At 38.1% G+C, this 20,978-nt stretch overlaps 1 protein-coding gene across 1 annotated transcript; it reads left to right on the top strand.

Annotated features, from left to right (window-relative positions):
- Positions 1 to 175: 175 nt before the first annotated feature.
- On the top strand, positions 176 to 20,941 carry MRPL13 (mitochondrial ribosomal protein L13; the record flags this gene model as incomplete). The annotated part of the gene is made up of 6 exons (XM_009079202.1): positions 176 to 299; positions 3,672 to 3,765; positions 5,878 to 5,938; positions 15,278 to 15,364; positions 15,677 to 15,798; positions 20,869 to 20,941. Coding segments are annotated over 6 exons (561 nt in total), but the record flags the coding sequence as incomplete, so codon positions are not given.
- Between the last annotated feature and the right edge of the window lie 37 nt (positions 20,942 to 20,978).

The raw sequence follows: 20,978 nt of genomic DNA, 5'->3' as shown, positions 1-20,978 counted from the left end.
TGCGCCGCGGTGTGCTGTGCTCTGCGTGTGCGTTTAGAGGTTGTTTGAAGGAGGTCTCGGTGTTTATATTTCTTCTAGTGTTTTTGAGTGTGAAACCGGCGTTGATCTATCTGGGTTATGGTAGTGTGTGCTTCTAATATGTTAGGAACTACCTTTCTCTCTCTCTTATCTTCAGCAATGGGCTACTTTTGCCAAAGCCTGGTATCTCCTCGATGCAAGGTTGCAGCCTCCAGGAAAAATAGCAGCTGAGACTGTAATCAGACTTGAGGGCAGACATAAGCCTATTTATCATGCACTAAGTGAGTATTGCAGCAGGTGAAAGCAAATTTCCTTCACTTGTATTTCTTATTGGTGTTGTTGGGATCTGCAGTGACAGGACAAGGGGCAATGGGTACAAATTGAAGGAGGGGAAATTTATGTTGGATATTAGGAAAAAGATTTTTATTGTGAGGGTGATGAGACACTGGCACAGGTTGCCCAGGGAGGTAGTGGTTGCCCCAACCCTGGCAGTGTTCAAAGCCAGGTTGGCTAAAGCCTTGGGCAACCTGGTCTAGTGGAGAGGTGTCCCTGCCCATGGCAGGGGGCTTGGGACTGGATGATCTGTAAGGTCCATTCCAACCCCTAAAATTCTGTGATTCTATGATTGTTTTTCCAATTTCACTATTAAAATTAAGCCTGATATAAATGGTTACATTTTCCAATTGTTCACAAATTATAAATTATAAATTAGTCTTGGAGTGCTTCTTCATTGTAATTAAGGTGCAGAGAAGTCCTGTGTTCACAAGGCAGTGGGCACAAAATGAAACACAGGAGATTCCCACTGAACATCAGGAAACATATTTTTTACTGTGAGAGTGACTGGAAGTGGTTGCCCAAGAGGTTGTGGAGTCTCCATCCTTGGAGATTTTCAGAAACTGGTCCTGGTTTTGATAATGAGAAGTAGGCCCCAAAGAAACAATTTAAGGAAGAGCTGGCTGAGTAAACAAAGTGTGCCCGAAGAGGCAGCTAAGTGAGCAAAGGAAGAAGAGATAAATCAAGATAGTAGTTGAACAGGATACTGTTTTATCTTACCAAGCATAAAGATAGCTAATTAGGATATTACTTTAGCTTATTAACATAAAAGAGTGCTGAGCTTGCTAAGTTAGTAAAATACAAGTATGATGCACAAGTTCAAACTGATGAAGACTATCAGCCTTTCTCTGGAAGACCCCCAGATGACCACCAGAGTCTGTTGGACCGATGCCACATAGGAGGGGATGAGGGAAGAGAATATGATAATGATTTCTGAGAACTAATTGTAATAATAACCACCCATTCCTAGAAATAATGAATACGTATGAGCACTTAATGTATATAAACTGTGAAGTTTTTGTCCCTGGTTGCACAAGTTTGGGGGAGCAATCCCCCTTGTGCCCAGCGCTGAATAAACAAATACCTGCTGCTCAGAGATACAAGTCTGGGAGTAGTTCTTTTCCAGGTTTTCTTGGCATCAGTTTGAGCAGGGGATTTGGATGACATGACCTTCAGAGGTCGTTTCCTGCTTCAGACATTCTGTGATGATGAGCCTGGAACCTGTCTGATTCTTAAGTGGGAGACAGTCATTGTTGAAAGTTAACTTCTTGTTTAAATAAAACAATCATTTTGCTTTTCTGCAAATTAGGAGATTCAGCAGTAAAGATGTACCTGTGATGATGTTCATTACTAGCAGTACTGTAGTGCCTGTCTCTTGGGGATAAGCATCTCAGAAAGAGTTGATCCTTTATAGTGCTGGGACAGTGTTTCCTGTATGCCCATGCACATTTTTCAAGAGGCATTACTGAAACATAAAGTTTGCTCATACATGTGAAGTGCACGTACTAAAATTCTACTCAATCTATTTCATACCAGAAGGTAGGATTTGTAGAGTGCTAAAGCTGTTTTAAATACCAGATCTCTGTTGCAAATTTTGGCGTATCCACAAGATGTCACTGGAGACTTAAGATTGTCAAAAACTAAAGCAGACACTGAGAGAAGTTTTTGGTTATCCTGTGGGAAAGGTCTTTGATACTTTTATCTCCGTGTAGTGACAAAGTCCTGGAAAGTCATTTCAAGGATAACTTTATTTGTTCTAAAGTATTCTGTAAATCAGTACTAAATGCATTACACATGAGATTGAAATTGATAGGTTATTACTGCTGAGACATTTGATACTCTCTACAGGAGCAAAGTAGACAGGAATTTGTGGTTGATGTACTTAACACTTCTTTTGATTCTTTTTTTCTGACCTAACAAATGTTTTAGCATCTGTAAGATAACAGCTCCTTAGACAGAATAACCTTGAGGGGATTTTTTTTGTTGTTTTGTTTTTAATTTGGTATTCAGATTGTTAATTCAGTGTTCATGCAGGTGGAAAACTTGGCAAAAATTCCCTCAGATGAATTTATTTATATTACCAACCAAAAAGGCACAATGTCCAGTGATATATATGTAGATGTACAGTGCTTTTGGAACTGATCTGTCAGCAGTGAAAGCTGCAGGAGGAAAGATGTTTAAATTGTATTTGCACTTCAGCTGCAGTTGAAAGTAGAGCACTGAAAGAACACAAGATTAAAAAATGATAAAGAACTTGAATAAGGTGTGAAACTTGCATTGATGCATTATGTGCTCATTGATTAAATTAATTATGTGCTCCTATAAAAAATGCATGCTCAGTTTATGTCCTGCTTTGTACAACTGCTTTGTTACCGACTTAGAAATGTTTGAATCAAGTGAACCTCTTCAAATACTTGTGTTCTAATGTGGTAATGCACAGGAGAGTGAACTTTGGACAAATCATTTTCCACCTGATTGAATGGGTGGTTATATCTTATACAGCTGATCAAGAGTATTACTTCTGAGATTAAACACTACATCTTTTCTCATGGCTGCATGATATTTTTGAGATAATATGGGTTTATCAGCATAGAAGATCTATTAAAGTAACTGTTTGTGGCAGGATATTGGTGATAGGTTATAGAGTTTGCACTGAAAGAACTTTTGATGTTAAAGTTGCTGATACAACACTAAACATATATATATGCTGTAACATTCACTACTGCTTGATGGATGGAAATTTGGGTTTTTTCCCTGTTGGGGATTTTTTGGTGGGGCTTTTCTCCCCTCCCATTCTCCTACCCCCAGTGTTTTTGTTTCTTTTATATATTTAGCCCTAGAGTGTAATTTCATATAATTATTTGTCTTATCCAAAATGTTCATTCCTTCAGTAAACATAGGTACTGTTTTTATGAAAATCTAAAATTAAACGAATATTTAGGATCATTTAGAATTAACCTTTTTCTGGATTTTTTGAAATATAGGTGCATATGCAGCATAATGTATTGAATGAAATAATGCACTTGCTTGTAAGTGAGATTTCCAGATCTCAGCTGAGTAACTACAGTGATTTAATTGTCTGGTCTGATGGTGTCTTACTTGCTCACCTGCCTTCAAACCTCACAGTGCTAATAAAAATAGTCCTGAAGGTTGGTATTTAAGTGCTGATTTGGATGGCATGACTCAAAAAAGCTCAGATCTTTAAATTTCAGCTTTACGAAATGTGTATTTATGTGCTACTACCTATGTATTGTGCACATAAAGTTATTGCTTTGGTTCATTCCCCTTGTGATTCTCTTTAACTAATTTCTACCTTGTAGGTGACTGTGGAGATCATGTTGTCATAATAAATACAAGACATATTGCCTTCTCTGGTAACAAATGGGAACAGAAAGTATATTCTTCACATACTGGGTAAGCTTTATAGTAAATGATCAAATGAGTTTGTGGTAATTTTAATGCCATATTTTCTAAATAGTTAAAGTCTTTTTTAGCAAATTGTTTCAAAAGGGAATTCCTACTTGAATTTGAGGGGTTTGTTTGTTTGAATGTGTTATAATGTTTAAAATGATGCAAATATTTTTCCTCCTTTCTCTTTCTTTCCCTCGCCCTGGTGCTTGTTGTTAGGGAAATAGTCTAACACAAAAGTAGTCAGCAATTAAGTAAGTTAACAGGTTTGGTAATGCAGCTTGTGTTTTGTCTGAATCTGTGAACCCAGTGATCTGGACTGTTTTTTTTACTGAGCTATAGAAGATATTTCTGTTGAAACTTCACATTTTATATAGATATATGTGTGTGTGTATATATATATATATATGTATGTATGTGTGTATATATATTTGCCAACTTGTATTACTTTATTCTACCAGTGCCTATTTACCTAATAGTAAACATTGTTGAATCAGAGGATGGAAAAAATAATTGGAAAAACTAGGAGAAATTAAATGCTCACAAGATGTACTGATAAACAATAGTGTACAATGTATTATTCTGACAGACGTAACTTGTTTAGAGATGGAAGTGCAATGAGCAGCTACAGGCTGTGGCACTGATCAGTGTTCTTATATTATACAATGGCAGCAGTGGATGATAATCAATAAGTGTCAAAATCTATCCAGTTGGGAGATTAATAAAGCATACTGAGAAAGCTAATTTTGCTAGTGCTAATGTTGCAGTCCTGAAATTTCTGTGCTGAATTGCTGAGAAATTCTTGTTCAGAGTTGTTAGAAATCAATGCATGCGTTTTTTTCATCCACTGTCCCTATGACTTCTTACACAAAAATTTTTAGTCAAAATTTTAAATTAAAGCACTTGCAAAAGTGCCTAAGTTGGTTTTGAGTAAGTGAGAAGAATTTTGCAGCCAAAACTAATACTTAATTCTGTGCAGCTCAGTGGACATGTCTTAACGATGCTGGGCTTGTTTTCATTTCTCTTAGGCTGCTTCCTAGTAACATAATTGAATCAAAATGATACCCAGCACTGCATGACTTGCATGTAATTTCTTACATCATTCTATCATTCATTTAGAGCGTATGCATAAATGTGAATTAGTGCAACTTCACCATATCACATAGACATCAGAAAGATGGATCCATTGCAGTAAAAGTAAAGTGTTACTGCTGTAGATACACCAAATCATTTAAAATAGTAAGGAAATACTAAATACTGTTCAAACTGGTTGTCTTGTATCTTCTTATGTCACAGACTGGTTGTGAGTCTCAATCTTCTGGAAATATTTCCCAGTTTTGCCTATCTTACTTACATTGTTTTCTGTAGCTGTAATTGTGTATTTAATAAACAGTTTTAAAAACATATCCATTTGCTTGTGAAGCACAAGCTTTTTAAAACTCAGGTGAATAAACAAGAACGTACGAATGATACTAGCTGTAGTTGACCCCTCAGTTCTGGAAGGATATTGAGGTGCTGGAGCAGGTCCAGAGAAGAGCAACGAGGCTGGTGAAGGGACTGGAGCACAAGTGCCATGAGGAGAGGCTGAGGGAGCTGGGGGTGTTTAGCCTGGAGAAGAGGAGGCTCAGGGGAGACCTTATCACCCTCTACAACTGCCTGAAAGGAGGTTGGAGTCAGGTGGGGGTTGGTCTCTTCTCCCAGGCAACCAGCAGGAGAACAGGAGGACACAGACTCAAGCTCTGCCAGGGGAGGGTTAGGTTGGATATTAGGAAGAGATTTTTTTATGGAGAGAGTGATCAGGCATTGGAATGTGCTGCCCAGGGAGGTGGTGGATTCACCATCCCTGGAGGTTTTCAAGATGAGACTGGATGTGGCACTTGGTGCCATGGTCTAGTAATGACAGTAGGGTTGGACTCGATGATCCTTGAGATCTCTTCCAACCCAGTTGATTCTATGATTGTGTGACAGGATTGTATTTTCTAATGGAGTACCGTTGTTGGCGTCATGAGAACAACTTCTTGCTTATAGTACCATTACACCGTTGTTCACGATGTAGAGATACTGGTTAAGGTCATGCTTGAGTGTAGAGAATGAAGATTGTATGTTCTGTTTTTCTAGCTATCCTGGTGGTTTCAAACAAGTGACAGCAACTCAGCTCCATTTGAAGGATCCAACTGCTGTGAGTGTTTCCCTTTCTTCCCTTTCATTTGTGAAGATGATTTGTTTTCATTTGATTAGTTCCCCTAAACAAAAGGGATCAGATACCCTCATGTCTCAAACTAAATTACAAACTTTCTGCTAACGATCCTCAGAAGCTTGGCTTATACAGCATTATTGTAAACAGCATGTTTTCAGGATTAGTTTGTAAGGTTGTGTGTTTTCATCATTGTTTCATGCTGTCCAGAGGAGCGAATCAAGCTCATTTGCTTCACTTAATTTTCCACTGATTTACTTGCTTTTAGTTTCAGTTAGTGACCTTTCTCATAAATGAACTGCCTGAAGTTTGACTTAGCTTAGCTATACTTCAGCTTAATGACACTGCTGCTATTTTAAGAGCTAGCAAGAATAATGCTGATCTTAAAAATGTTAGAAAGTGCACCTGCCTCATTCTCCCTGTAAAATTCAATTGTGGGTTTTGTTAAGTGATTATGGTTTTTTAAAACTTTTCTGCAATGCTGTCTGTTCATGGTCTGTGAAAGAATGGACATGGTGATTACATTGAGCATAAGCCTCTTTACTAAATATCTGTATTTGACTATTATGTATTCTGAACACCAGTGCTCATGTGTTTGTTACTGATTAAAAACCAGTGTGCCAGATAGGAACATTTGGGCATGTTGACTTACACAGTTAGGTAATTGCTTTTACTAAGGTTTTGAGTGATTAGCTTTGGAGAATATTAGTTTCAGAACATGGTATGAGACCCACAGAGATTAATAGGTGTCTGTGTTTAATTTTGACTTTGAAATGCTTTTGTTTGGGTCACCTTATATATAAAATATAAAAGTGCTTCTTCCTTTTCCTAGTGAAATTTTAACTGCTGTAAATTTCTCAGGTTTTGTCAGTGGGTTTTTATCTATGATTTAGAAACCATGGTTTATATCAAGGCTGCAATATACAAGATATTGTGCGAGTACTCAGTGAACAAGGGATCCACCATGTCCTTTTGCCTGGTTTTTTTTTACTATCTCAATTTCTTTAAACAAAGTGAAACTAAATTCTACAGTTCACTATTCTGTTCTGTCTAGAATTTTTCAAAACAAATGCTTTTGTGAACAGCCTTTAAGGTAGTTGTAAATCCTTTGGGAATTGCTGCTAGTTCCACGTCTAAAATGGGTGTTTCAGCCCATTTCAATTGAGCTTCAGGCAGCTGCTGTGCACTGGGAGGCAGTATAACACAACTTGTTTGTTAGAGCCTGAGCTTTGGATGTTCTATAAATTATCTTCTGGCATGCATTCTGAAATACCTCTTGTCTTGCCAGACTCGTAGATTAATTTCTGTGCAAACAGAGGAGGATTAAATGCATTGCCAAAAGCTAAAGCATGTTGGACAGAGGTTCAGCGAATGGTGATGTGGCTCAAGTCTTGGTCTAATTTAGCTAGAGAACCTTTTTGGTTTTTTTTTAACAGAGCTGTGGAGAGTCCTCAGCAATTAACACTGTCATTCTGTTGAAGATGAAGCATGCAGATGTCCCTCTCATAAAGATATCTGAGACATATTTTTGTCATAATTAGTAGTAGTGGATGGTAATTGGGCAGGACACACTCTCTGTGTAGCTGTTACAGGCTTTGACTTACAAGTGATTTTATGGCTAGAAACATTTATTTACTTTGAATTGTTTTGGTGTGAAATACATTAGGATATTACAAAGATGGAAATTTATTAAGGTGTTGTATTAACAGGTTTTATTTTTAGAATTAGTTTTTAAAACCTGAAAAAACAGTTCTGTAAAGAGAACAATGCTTTGCCTAAATAACACTTGGATCTTCCAGTCATGATCTAAATGACACATAGTTATTGTGGAGACTTCTATAAATCACTTTATTTCACTTCCTTTCTCTTTGAATCATGTTAAATTCAGTTCCTGTGAAGCTAGTGGAATTAAGTAGGTTGTAGGAAGCAGACTATCTTCCTGTGGCATCCAAGTCTTCATTCTGTGAAGTGTTACTTGCATCCTGGAGGCTATTACTTTTTCTCTGCCCTTGGACTAACTGTCTCCTGCAAGCTCATCCTGGTAGTGCTTCATTAGATGAGTCAACATTAGTTTTGGAAATAGTGCTGTTACAGAAATTAAGGCACTGAATTAATGGGAGAGATACTTCCAAGGAAAAGAATGTTGTAAACTTGCATGGTGCTACACAGAGATTTTGCAGTGGATAGGACTATTTTCAGTTTATGTAATATTCCTTGTGACTGTGTGTATAGTAGAACTGCAGTGCTGCTTAGCACTGTCTTTGCTTACATATATCTAAATTCAAACATACAAATCCCCAAGATAAATATTTTTCTATTACAGTTTTGTTTCCAGTATACAGAGAGATTGTTTTTAGGAAAAATTGATTCACAGCTAATAGCTAATTAGAGAGGTTATAATGAGTCATTTGATGCAAAATGCTGTATTTTGTGCTCACATGGAGGGCTGAAAGTCCTATGTATAGTTGTCAGAATTTAGACAAGTTTACTGTAGTATCATTCTTGATCATTTCTGGTTCCTTCATAAGGTACCAGGATGGGAATGGATGATGATCTGCTATTCTCACTTGATGGAGGTTGACATCACTGTTTCTGTCTTATTACCCTTGGACCTTTAGATTCCTTGCAGGTGGTTAGTGCTTCAGGAGGATTTGTGCTGAATTTGAATGTACATGAGTCTTTTTTCATAGGGTTGTAGGATGATTCAGGTTGAAGAGAACTTCAGGAAGTCTCTAGTCCAACCTCCTACTTGAAGCAGTGTCAGCTTCTAGGTCAGATGAGGCTGCTGTGGATTTATCTTGAAAGTCTCCTGTGGCAACCATTTATAATCCTTGACTTTTCTTCTTAGTTGAAAAGAATAAGAAACCTCACCTGTGCCTATCGTAAGTGTCTCATCTCAGATGTATAATTTTGTGCCTGAGATTGGCAAAATTCTGCCTTTTTTCACTAAGTATCTTTTGTATTAATATGAAGCAGTGAATGCAAAAAGAAGTCTGCATAGTTGATGTTTTATATGGAGCTTAAAGTGTGTTCACTGTGCCAAGTTTTTCAGCACTTCAGAAAATTTTGGTTTTATGGGAAGGTAAAAATTAGTGTGTTGCCAAAAAGATATCAAAAGTAAATAGTCTAGCACATTTTTACCTTTAATACCTACGAGTTCATTTGGGAGGCAAGAGATGGGGAGTGTCTGTTTAAAATTTCAAGTATTTTCAGTTGTCTACTTTTCTGGAGAATAGCTCTTGTCTATTGGAGTTGGCTGGGCTACTTTAGGAAGTGCTTACTGAAGAAAAAAATAGCTTCTTCACATTTCAACCTTCTCTTTCTCTGACTTAGATGTAGTGTAAATTCTTGGGCCACTCATAGGCAAGACTATTAATTATGTTCTTCAGGTGCACTGTAACACCTTGTTGCTGTAGTTTGAAACAGCTTCTCTTCAGTTTAATATTGTACTAGTATTCTGTATGGTATCAATAATGCCTTAGGATGTATAGTAGTGGGCAGCATTAATTTCCATTGGCGGTTGCTAAGAAGAATTTGAAAGGTTTGGTATGTTTTCTTTGCCAGGAGAGTCCTTTGAAAATAAGGGAAACAGGTAAACCTCTGGAGCAAAGATTGCTTGAAAAAACTTTCTAAAAAAATCTTACAGCTTTTCATTAAAATGCCTGCAAAATATGTTGACAGATCTAATCTGCAGAACTAGGTAGTAATCCTGTAAGGACAAAGTTTTCAATCAGTTTTTACTCTATTTCTAATTTGAAAGGTAAGCAAAACTTGGCTTAATCTTTTTTTTCTGCAGCAGAAGCTCATCCCAAAAAAAGAAGAAATTATGTTTGGCTAATACCAACTGCTTAGTGAGGGGATTGACCTTTGCAGCATTCAGGGACTGTATTGCTTCTGACAGAGAAATAATGGACAGTAATTGTTCAGAATAGATGTTACCTGCTAGGGAGGATTATTAAGTGAAGCAGGGTAGCTCTGTGGAGATGTGCTGGGAGGGAGCCTCGGGGGGTGTCAGGGTCTGATTTGTCCAGCTGCTGGCACTGATATGAAGGGGCTTAAAATGTTCTAATTCTCCTTTTGAATGCTCCTTAGCAACTGCTTGCATGTATAGACTTGCCACTATATCTGCATCATAATGGTCTTTTGACAGAAAGCACAGTCAAATCTTGCTGTTAGTATTTGAAAACCTACTTTCTTTTCGTTGATAAGGGACAGTTGATATAGTAATATGTACATGCTGAAAGTCAGTTACTAAACACCAGATATAATAGTTGTATTACTGTGGAGTAATGTTTTTAATTAAGTAGAGCAAAACTTCAAAGTCTTTGTTAGTAGGCACACAGAAGTTAGGATGGCACGAAGAGGAGAAGTACTGTTATAATAATGTTCTAAACATATGTTACATATAGTATTGTTATATATGGAACATGTTATCTTGAAATCTCTAGGTGCTCTGAATGAGTCTTAGAGCTGACTTGGTCTTTTGCTTCATAATACACAAAATAAATACTTCTTAAAAAAATTAAATCTTAATCAATTCCTTATTTGAATTTGCAAGGCAAGTCAATATATTAATTTAAAGAACACCTTAAGCTTCTGTTTTTTTAAGTGCTGAACAGTAGTGGAAAGCCAGATGGCAAACAGTGGAAGTTTAATTTGTCTGCGACCAAATGATGCTAATGGCAGTATGAGTATGTTCACTGTTGCTGTGCTACCTGTACAACTGTCAGAGGTGAAAAGGGGAAGTTCTTTGTATGCTTTTGTAACAGGTGTGATGGAAAGAACAATATTGTATACAGAACAGAAAACCATGAAGGTAGAAGACGTAGTATCAAACTGTATCTCTGAGTAACTGGTGTATCTCCTGAAATTCTTCTAGGGGTGTTTTGGTATGCCTTGCAATTAATGACTTTGTTTTCTCTGGAGCACTGTCCTTCTCATGTTCAGGAGTTGCTTCCTGGTGATTATTGGACTTAATTCAACTGTTAGAGTAGACTTTCTTCTGGAAATTCAGCCAATTACTTTGTGCTTCTCAGTACCAGGAATGGTATTGCCCTGTTGATTTATGTCTTAAAGTATGTTTTATCTGGCAAAGTATCTTTCTAAGACCTTGTTCTCCATCAGATGTGGTCTGAAACTTGCACGTAAGCCAAAGCCTATCACAAAAATTGTAAAGTTCAGGCCTCACAGTGTTTCAAATAAATACATTTTAATTTGTTTGTACTCATAAAATGTTACAGTGTGCAATAAGGGACTGCAAGGGCAAGAGTTTTTCTAGAACTGCTTTCAGATTCCTTTCCTTCTAATTAGCCTGTTAATACTAACTGTGTTATTAAGAGCATGTCTATGCTGTGAGTGTATAAATTAACCAATTTGGGATAAAAGGTATTGCAGTATTCAAAATGAGAATTTTGACTACAGCCAATAGGAATTCTGTAATTCAAAAGACATTGAGGCAAGCAGCATTCCAGTAGTAAAAAGATCCCCAAATTTTAACACTCTCATGGCTGTATACATCTCCTGATGAATGTCTTTACCTGCTGGAGAAGGTGTCATGGCCTTTAGGAGTGAGTATTTGTGAGGCTGTGGAATTTTACACGTTGCTAAAGGACTGGGGGAGGAGGCAGTAGGAATGCATAAATAACTGAATAAACTGTTAAACTGTGCTTATTAGCTTTAAACTGAGATCAAGGCTGCAGTGAGACCTGTGGGGAGGTAGACCCCTTTGCCAGTCTGAAATCCTACAGAAATCACTGGGTTTTGTAATTTTCATGTAAAATTAAACTCTTCTTATTTTAATAGCTCAAAGTAAGCATAATCACTTAGAAAAAATAAAATTGTATTTTATTAGAAGGAGATCTTTTGTTGCTGCTGTTATTGTTAATTCCTGAAAGAAACAACATGTTTTGATGTATGTTTTCAGGAAGCATTGAATCTGGGTTTGGGTTTTGCATGAGTTCTCTAGCAGACTTTCTCTTGCAATTACATACATTTTATTTAGGATTGGTGTATTTTTAGTAAAACTCAAGCATGTTCAGGTAACAGGAGGGCCCTTGGTTACTTAACACCTTGTAAGTATTGCTGGTTGAATCTGCCCTTTCTGTTGCACAATCTTACTCAAGGTGCCAAAGCAGTCCATACAACTGCAGTTAAACCTGTGCTTTACTGACTTCTTTGACTTGTCATCACACCAGGTAGAGTGAGGTTCTGGCTGTCGGCAGAATTTTGGGCAAGGAGTTGGATTTAACTTTCCAGGAGCTGAGTTTGAATTTGGTTTGTCTCGTAGAAGAGTCTTTGAGCCAGAAGTTGCAATGAAGGAAGTTAGCTGTTTTCCAGCACTGCCTTCTCTGTCCTGGCTCCCTGTATGGCCTTCTGTTCTGTAGTTGGACTAAGGACCTTGCAGTAAATCAGTCCTGGGCTGCATCAAAAGTAGCATGGCCATCAGGTCGGGAGAGGTGATTCTCCTCCTCTACTCCGCTCTCCTGAGACCCCAGCTGGGTACTGCATCCATCTCTGGGGTCCCAAGCACAGGAAAGACCTGTTGGAGTAGGCCCAGAAGAGGACCACAAAAGTGTTCAGAGGGATGGAACACCTCTCCTATGAGGAGAGGTGGAGACAGTTGGAGCCTAAAGAAGAGAGGACTCGGGAGATACCTTGTTGTGGCTTTTCAGTATATAAAGGGGGCTTAAAAGAAAGATGGGGACAGACTTTTAATCAAGGCCTGTAGTAACAGGACAAAGGGTGATGTTTTTAAACTGAAAGGTTTAAATTGGACATAAATAAGAATTTTTTTATTACGTGGGTGGTGAGACACTGAAACAGGTGTCCCAGATAAGTTGTGGATTCCCCATCACTGGAAGAGTTCAAGGCCAGGTTGGATGTGGCTTTCACCAACCTGGTTTAGTGGATGATTTCCCTGCTCATTGCAGGGAGTTAGACTAAGTGACCTTCAAGGGTCCCTTCCAACCCATACCATTCTATGGCTCTGTGGTTTGCCTGGCAGTAAAAAAAATGGTTCGTGTTTCATGTGAGTGTGATTTTTCTGTTGCAGATCTTGTGGTTATGAACTACTTGCATGTGTGAGAGGGCACGGGAAGGCAAATTAGTCTTTGAAGAGCATGGAGATTGGCAGGTGTACCACAGCAGACTTTGGATTACATTTATTACACTTAGTATACTTATCTACAGAAACCATTATTGAATATATAATTATCCATGATCATTCATTATCCATTATCATTCTTCAGGTCCTGCTTTTGTGTTGATCTGTCACGGCCTGAGGTTGTCAGTACTGCAGTGACTGTGCACAACACTGAAAGTATTTCTTCACTGTTAACACTTGAGCATGTAAATCAGTCATTCTTTACGGAGTGATTTTTTTCTTAATAGACACATTTTTACTACTGAACTGTTCTGTTTATAATGTGGCTAAAATAATCAGAGTCACCAGGCAGAAGTATCTACAAACAGAACACTACCAGCTGTTCTACCTCGCTGCTTTGTTTCAACAGATGTCTGTGCCACATGCTGCAGAGGAAGATGAAAAATTGGACATGAACATTGGTTGTTTGACGAAGCAAAATATGTAGCATAATGTTCATAAAAGTATTTTTAAGTCTCTCTTTTCATTGGACTAAAATCATTCAATAACTAGCTCTGTGTATCTGTAGGTCAGAGATCATATGTTGGACCATGTGTATTTACAGTTTATTAGTCTAAGAAAATAACACTGGTTCCATCACAGTCTGAAGTTAAAAGGAATTTTTAGATAAAGAAAAAAATCCCCAGTTAGGCAGTGTGGTGTGAAGTTTCTGGATTTGTTGGTTTAGATCTAATGTTTTTTGATCTTTCATTGGCTATTAGGAAAACTGCTGGATAGAAAGGAAAATAAGTGTATGAAATGAAAATTCCTAATGATAAAACAGCTGTTCACGAGCTGCTGTTAATATCTATGTATTTTCTTGTATTATTGTGGTGTCTCACTTGATTTTCAGTTTTCAGTGAAGTAAACCAGTGAGGGTTCATTTTCTATCTTTGCCTTGCCTTTGTCTAAGCTCATGGTAGAGTGACCTAAATTAACTGTAGTTTGCTGTACAAGCATGAATAGTTCTTATCCCTAAAAAGCACTAGTTTTCACCTTGGTTTTTATTAGGGCTTATTAATTTTTGTTAGAGAAGATATCAACACTATAGATTATTCTGCCTGACCTGAAATATTTCTTCCTTCATCTTGATTGATTGTATTTGTCCACAGATCTGTGGTATTGGCTGCATAACATCTGAAAATCTGTCTTAGCTACATGGTTCCAGATGGGAGCTCAGGGATTGTCTCTCAAATGTCTATTGAATTCCTTTGTTAATTTTCTAAAAAGAAGAGACTTTGCTCATTACACTTTCCAAAATATCTGAATGCCTGGGAGATTTGTTTGTGCTTAGTGCCTTGCATTTCAGTGTGGTTATTGACTTGAGGTTGACATAGCGCTGCATGTACCTGGGTAGTTTCTGATATGGAGCTAGTTTCTGCCTGGATGGTTTGGGGCACACGTTCTATTTACAAAATTGAAATAGGTCTACCCCTAAATGCTTTGCTGCCCTGAATAAAACCCTTTTTATCTCCTACAGTTGTATGCTTTGTTTACATTTACAGCTGTTCCCCTTCTGGGTGAAGTCTATAACAATGTGTTTTGTATTTAAATTATAGGCATCTACACTAGAGTCCAAAAGAAAATCCTGTTGAATTTTGTTTACTTTTCAATAAGCATCATCTAGTGTAGATGTACAAATTCTACTCGGTCCTGGTGCTCAGAAGTGAGATTGTTCATCTGGAACTAATAGCAAGGGAATATATAGTATGTTCATAATGCAGTGTATTGGTCAACTTTGCTTAAGATACATAGCATTAATTATACAGCAGTTTCAAACACAGCAAGCTACAATGTTAAACTAGGTTTTAGGAACACTTGGGAAATTTGTTAGAGCCCATTTGTTTTTCTTCAGCAATGTGTGAGTATGTGTGCCATACAATGTGGAGTTAGCACAGCCTTTTAATTCTTTTCAAAGTTGAATATCATATGCAATCATCCACGGTGCTAAATATAGCTCTTTCTAAGCTGGAATTTCTTATATAGCTGTTAGAGTAAGTTTTTCTTTGTTAAAAACTAAGTCTAGAGCACCTTCTGAATATGCTGCCAGAGCTCTTCAGCATGGAAGGTGACTGAAAACAGGTTCAGCGACTAATGGAATGGACAGAGGGAAACACGACTTACCTTTTTTATGTTATTTCTGACCTGTCTGATTTTTTGTTAACCATGTTATCTTTCCTCAGATTGTTAAACTGACTGTGTATAGGATGCTTCCAAAAAACCTTCAGAGAAGAACTATGATGCAGAGGTTACACCTGTTCCCAGAAGATGTGAGTAGTCATGCAGTTACATTTTCATTCCTGTGTGATTTGGAGGTGGAGGAGTGTTAGCAGTAGCACTTATGTCATAAGAAGGTAAATGTTAAAAATCAAGGTGCTTTTTTAAAAAAATACCTATATGTAGTTGAAATGTTGATATTTTTTCCTTATTATTTCACAAAACTGTGAGATTATCTTCTGTATTTAGGTCAAACACTTAGCATGAAGAATGCAGTAGTGTTGACAAATTTTGGTCTGGCTTTGGGGGAAGTGGTGGGTTTTTTTAAACAATCAGGTGGTTAAGACTGTGCTCACTTGCCTCAGGTTATTCCAGAAGATATACAGAAGAACCTTCTACAGGAGATTCCTCAGCCACGCGCAATCCCCAAGAGGTTGGACGAATATACACCAGAAGAAATCGCTGCCTTTCCGAAGGTTTGGACTCCGTAAGTATCTTAGCTTGGTTTTATTTAAGGACACTTTGACTGAATAGGTATTCTATAGGCGCTCACATTAGCAAGAAAAAAAGTAAATATTTTTCTCTTTATGTAATCTTTGTTTTGGAGAGAGGAGGTCATTAAAACAAAGAACAGTGGTTGCTAAGTTTTTTGTGGTTTAGTGAGGGAAGCTTTACTTTAAATCATGTTTTCAACTCTTCATCAAAATGAGTTGAGTAGAAAAACTTCATTACCCAATTCGAGTTGCATGTGCTCTGTAATGCAGAACTGTTAGCCACAGCCAAAGGAAACACCATGCCACTCTATAAGCTTTCAAAAGCTTATTAAAAATCCAGTGTACTTAGGCTCCTCATCCTAGAAGATGCTAAAATAAAGTCTATGTGTCAGTTCTGTGTAATTGAGGCACCTTCATGTTATAGTCTCCATTGAAGGGAACTGAGTCCAGTAAATGCTTTAAGCCCTCTTCTGTGTGGAAACAGGGAGATGGATTTTGACTCTTTCTAAGCTGTATCAGTTACACAAATTGCTCTGTTTGCTTTTATCCTCACTACTGGATGGAGGTGAAAATGCTGACATCCTCTGGTTCCTATGAGATTTCAGTGGATTAGCCCTGAAGAAATTTTGACTCTGCACCAATGACCAGAATTCTGTGGTACATTTGAGTAAAGCTGATAAGCCTCTCCTGTCCTAAGGCTCTTCTATGACTGTCTTTAGTACTAAAACTAATAAAGATTCTGGCATCATAACATAGCATTGAATGGGGAGCTGGCACTTATCTTTAGGTAACTATTTGGGAGTATCTCTGTTGTCAAAGGAAATTGAATTGTGCTGCCAGGGCTTTTGAAATACTTTTCTTTGTCCCTGTGCACTGCCATCAATTTGGTTGAGTTCATCTCCTTAGCACTGGGCCACCATAATTGTGTTGACTTGGAGGTGTGTGTGTGGGAGAGGACAAGTAAACTTAATGCCTTCTAATTTAGTCATTGCTGTCAAATTAAGTTTCCTGATATCTTCATGTTAGCATTGAGAAGGCTACTTCTCTATGGCATGTTGGTCCTTGGGGAAAATCTGCAGGTAAGAACACTATTGAAGCTAGAATTCCCCTCCTATCATTTCTTGGAACCGTGCCCTCTGGAAGAATTCAAAGCACAGAGAAAATAAGCATTGCCTTTTTTATATTTCTCTCCTCTGCAGTCTCATCCAGATTGATTGCTGGTAACTGCTGTCTGTATACAGTCCTTTTACTCTGTGCCAATTACGGAGGTTGGGGAATGCTGCTGCCTTAGAAACCCTGCAGCTGCAGCAGTGTTTGAAGGCTTTGAGCTCAGAGGATCATAGAGTTTCTTCTGTGGGAGGTCTGGGGAACTCAAGTGGGTATTTTGGTGAGAAGAGCCAGTGGAATAGATGGATCTGAGAGGAATAGAGCAGTGGGTCTAAATGAGTGCAATGCAATGAGGAATAGAGTAGTGGGTCTAAAATGAGTGCAAGAGAATGCTAAAGAGGAGCTAGTGGGCTCTGGGTGGGGTAGGGAAAAGCATATGGAAGTTTGGGAGAATTTTAAGGCTCTGAGTGGAGAGACTGGGCCAGAAGTTTCCCTTCAGTCAGTTACTCTAGAACCACTTTTAAAGGCAGGAAGACATACCTAACTAACACTGTTGTCATTGCTGTGTTGGACTTTGGACCTACCTTCTTTTTTGCTCTCAGGAACCTGTAAGACCTAGCAGAGATCAAGAATGAAGATAGTTACCTACCATTTCTCCACTAGCCACAGGGCATTGTCACTCTCGTAATTTCAGCTTCTTGTCCTGGCATGCAGCCAGACCATTGTGGATGTCAGGTATTAGTGTCAGATAGCCAAGTTTTAATTTAACCTTCAGCTCACTTTTTTAGCTGGTTTGATGTTGGGAAGAGTTTCCAGTTTGAAGTAACGGGAAAAATAATAATGCTTTTCCTGTCTGAGGGAGTTAAGTGAATTTTTGTGATTCTCTAGCGTTCAGAGGGCTAAGGGGAAAAGGACTTAGTTGTGAAATAAAAGATAAATAATTGAGCAAATTTGGTAAAATAACTTTCTGATGTGGCAAGTAAAATACAGAAGTCTGTGAAATCAGACTTCCAGAGAATTGTAGCAGTCACTGTTCTGAGTAAAACACCAGCTGGAGTGTCTGAGAATAGAGAGCTTTGCATCAAACACACTACAAAAGAAAGAACTGGTATATGAATATGATGTACCAGAAAAACAACTACCCGAACTCAAAATTATTTCAGAAGAGGAAATGTGAAGGGATCATGAGTCGTTTTCTGGAAATCCAAATATTAAAGAAACACATGTGTCTCAGAATGCAAAACTGACTCTCTGTTTGGATTCCTCATAATTTTATTCTTTTCTAGCTGACAGACTGCCTGGAGGGGTTATAGAATCTGCAGCACTGGAGATGCTCAGAACTTCACTGCACAGTTCCTGAGCAGCCTGATGTAATGTTTAAGTTGGGCCCACTTTGAGTGTGGTCCCTTCTGATGCAAATTATTCTATAGTTCTTTATATATGATGAAAGCAAACAAACATAGATAGTAAAATAGGTTAATATTTTAATGAGCTGTGTGAAAAAACCCAGTGCGTAGGTCATTAGTAGTGTTAGTCCTGTTTGGCTTTTCCTTGGCTATTGTTTGTTGCTCTATACTAGGGTCTTGGAAGCCTAGGTGAGAATACACAGTGCTAAAAATGAGTAGCCTGTTCTTGTGCTGTGTGTCCTGCAGTCTGTATTTGAGATGTAAAAAGCTTTGTTGTGGACTTGAGTCTCTGAGCTTCTGCAGAACCCATAGATAGCTTCCAAGCAGCAAGGGTAGTCCTTGCAATAAACCAGCAAATGAAAAATGCCGAAAAACTGTGAAGTCAACTTTTTTACTTCAGGTACTTTTGATAATTCTTCCTGCCATATGTGACTTCTATGATTCTATGACTTTTGTTTTTATTTATTATTTATCACCCATGGAGTTCTAAGCCTGGTCACTACCTGTTTAACAAAGGGGAGAGGTTCAAAAGGGGACTAAATACCTCTGAGAGTGATTAAAAAAGGAGAAGTTAAAGGGACACAGTGTTTGTGGTTCATCTTTATACAGAAAAAAATAGTTGAGATCAGCCCTTTAAAAATAGCTGTATGCTTTAACAGAAAAGATGAAAAGTACAGCCTGATTAAAAGTATGTAAGGCTACAAAGTACAGGCAAACACAATTATGACAAGAAAATTAATCTTTAAGGTTTTACATTAAAACCTATACCCAAAAAATTTACCTCCCTGTATATAAAACAGCCATAAGACAGATAATAGGCAATGAATGTAAATAACTGGGTTTATATGAGAAATTGCTAGTATTAGGAGGAAAATATCCTTTTCTTGTTAATCTGAAATAATATTGTAAATAATTTTCGTTTGCATTTTGAAGAGAACATGCTCAGTGCTGCTAATGCCGTTTTACTCGTAGTTTGTATCCAAATGTCTGGCTATAGATGTTTTTTGAAAGTCTCTTTTGCTGGTACTTGGACACTGACCCACCACAGACAATATACGGGTCCAAGTGGAATAGTAAAACAGAGAGACAGTTTTTAAGGAAAGCACAGGTCCAGTGGAAACCTAGCAAATCATTTGGTTTTGAGTGGGGAACCTTCACATGGCCCCTCCTTCCACCACAGCAGAGTTCATGATAGGACATCAAGCAGGATCCTGCTCTACGAAAGTGGAGAATTAAATGTTGGAATATTTCTAGTCAGAGAGACTTTCTTTGAGCATTCTTTTCTTTTATCCCTAATTGGAGCCAACTGACTTCCCAAGTTGTGCAGGGCTTCTTACTTAGGTCCTCCATGGAGAAGTCTGAAGTAAGTGTGGTGGAAAACCATGTAGATACAGGAAAGTTAAATTATGTCTTTTCCAGGCATATTTCAAGGGAAGAAAGATCAAAAACTAGTTCCTTTGACAGAATTTGATTTTGTACCATGAATGAAACCTTTATTTCAAGTGTGTTTGAAGCTTCAGATTGTATGTCTTTTAAATGAGTTTTAAACAGAAATCATCACAGTATTCACCAGTCATATATGACTAAGCAAACAATTCTCTTCCATAAAAGCAAGGATACATCAGATTCATGGCTAAATTTTCCTGTTATATACCATCTTAAAGTTGGTTAACTGTCTGGGTATATATATGTTTTGAGACAGTTTTAAAGGCAGGAAATTGTTTTTCAAGAACAACTCTGTGTTGTTCCAGTTAGATGGATGCATTCCTGAGAGTTTCCCTTAAAGCAGAGCCATCTGATTGGAAGGAGTGTGCTCACACATACTCTTGTTCCACTGCCAGCCCTCCTAGGAACTCCCCTCGGGCCAGACAGCCTCTCACTTGTCCTCCAGGAAAAAAGAGTTCTTGAACACTTTTGATGTATTTAAAACTTAATGTATCGTAAACTCTGAAATTTGGCTTAAGAAAACCAAACACCTTCTGAATGTCTATTTTTCTGAGTACCCTGCCTGATTTCTGCCCCCATCTGTACATCTGGCTTGGGGCAGTGAGATGCAGAACCTGGTCTGAAGCTGTAATTTTGTTTCAGCCAAGCAGCATGGGCTGGGCAGGGTCCCAGTATTGGCACTGCATGCCATCCCCATGCCATGGCACAGATTCCTGGTAGTTCATCAGCAATGCTCTGTGGCTTTGGAAGCAGAGAATCACAGTGTGCTCAGAAAGAAAAGTTTGTAGGTGATGAAACACAAGCATGTTGGACACATTTGAACTGTAGGTAGCTCTGATAATCAGTCCTCTTCACATTCTGTGCTAATGGTAGCTTCCAGTTCCTTCCCAGTTTTGTGTCCCTAAAGCCAGCCTTGCCAGACAACTGGAAGCCTACTGTGATCTTCCCAGCAAACAAATCTGTGGGCATTGGTAAACAGAAAAACTTTGGGATTAAGAGATGTTCTCAGCCACAGCTGCCCTTTCTGTTTGTTTTCTTACGAGAACTGCAGCAGTAGCTGTCTTGCACAATTCTACAACTTCTAGTGTAAATTCCTATTTTTAGTTACCCAGAATATTTCTGGGATGTAGTAACAGAGCTGAAGAAGAAGCCAGAGATACGCTGGATATATGGTTGAAGTGATGTTATAAACAGTACTTTTATATATGCAGGAT

The sequence above is a fragment of the Acanthisitta chloris genome, unplaced genomic scaffold, assembly GCF_000695815.1.
Source record: "Acanthisitta chloris isolate BGI_N310 unplaced genomic scaffold, ASM69581v1 scaffold3927, whole genome shotgun sequence".
Taxonomy (NCBI): Eukaryota; Metazoa; Chordata; class Aves; order Passeriformes; family Acanthisittidae; genus Acanthisitta; species Acanthisitta chloris.
This window is presented reverse-complemented; position numbering and strand designations above follow the sequence as displayed.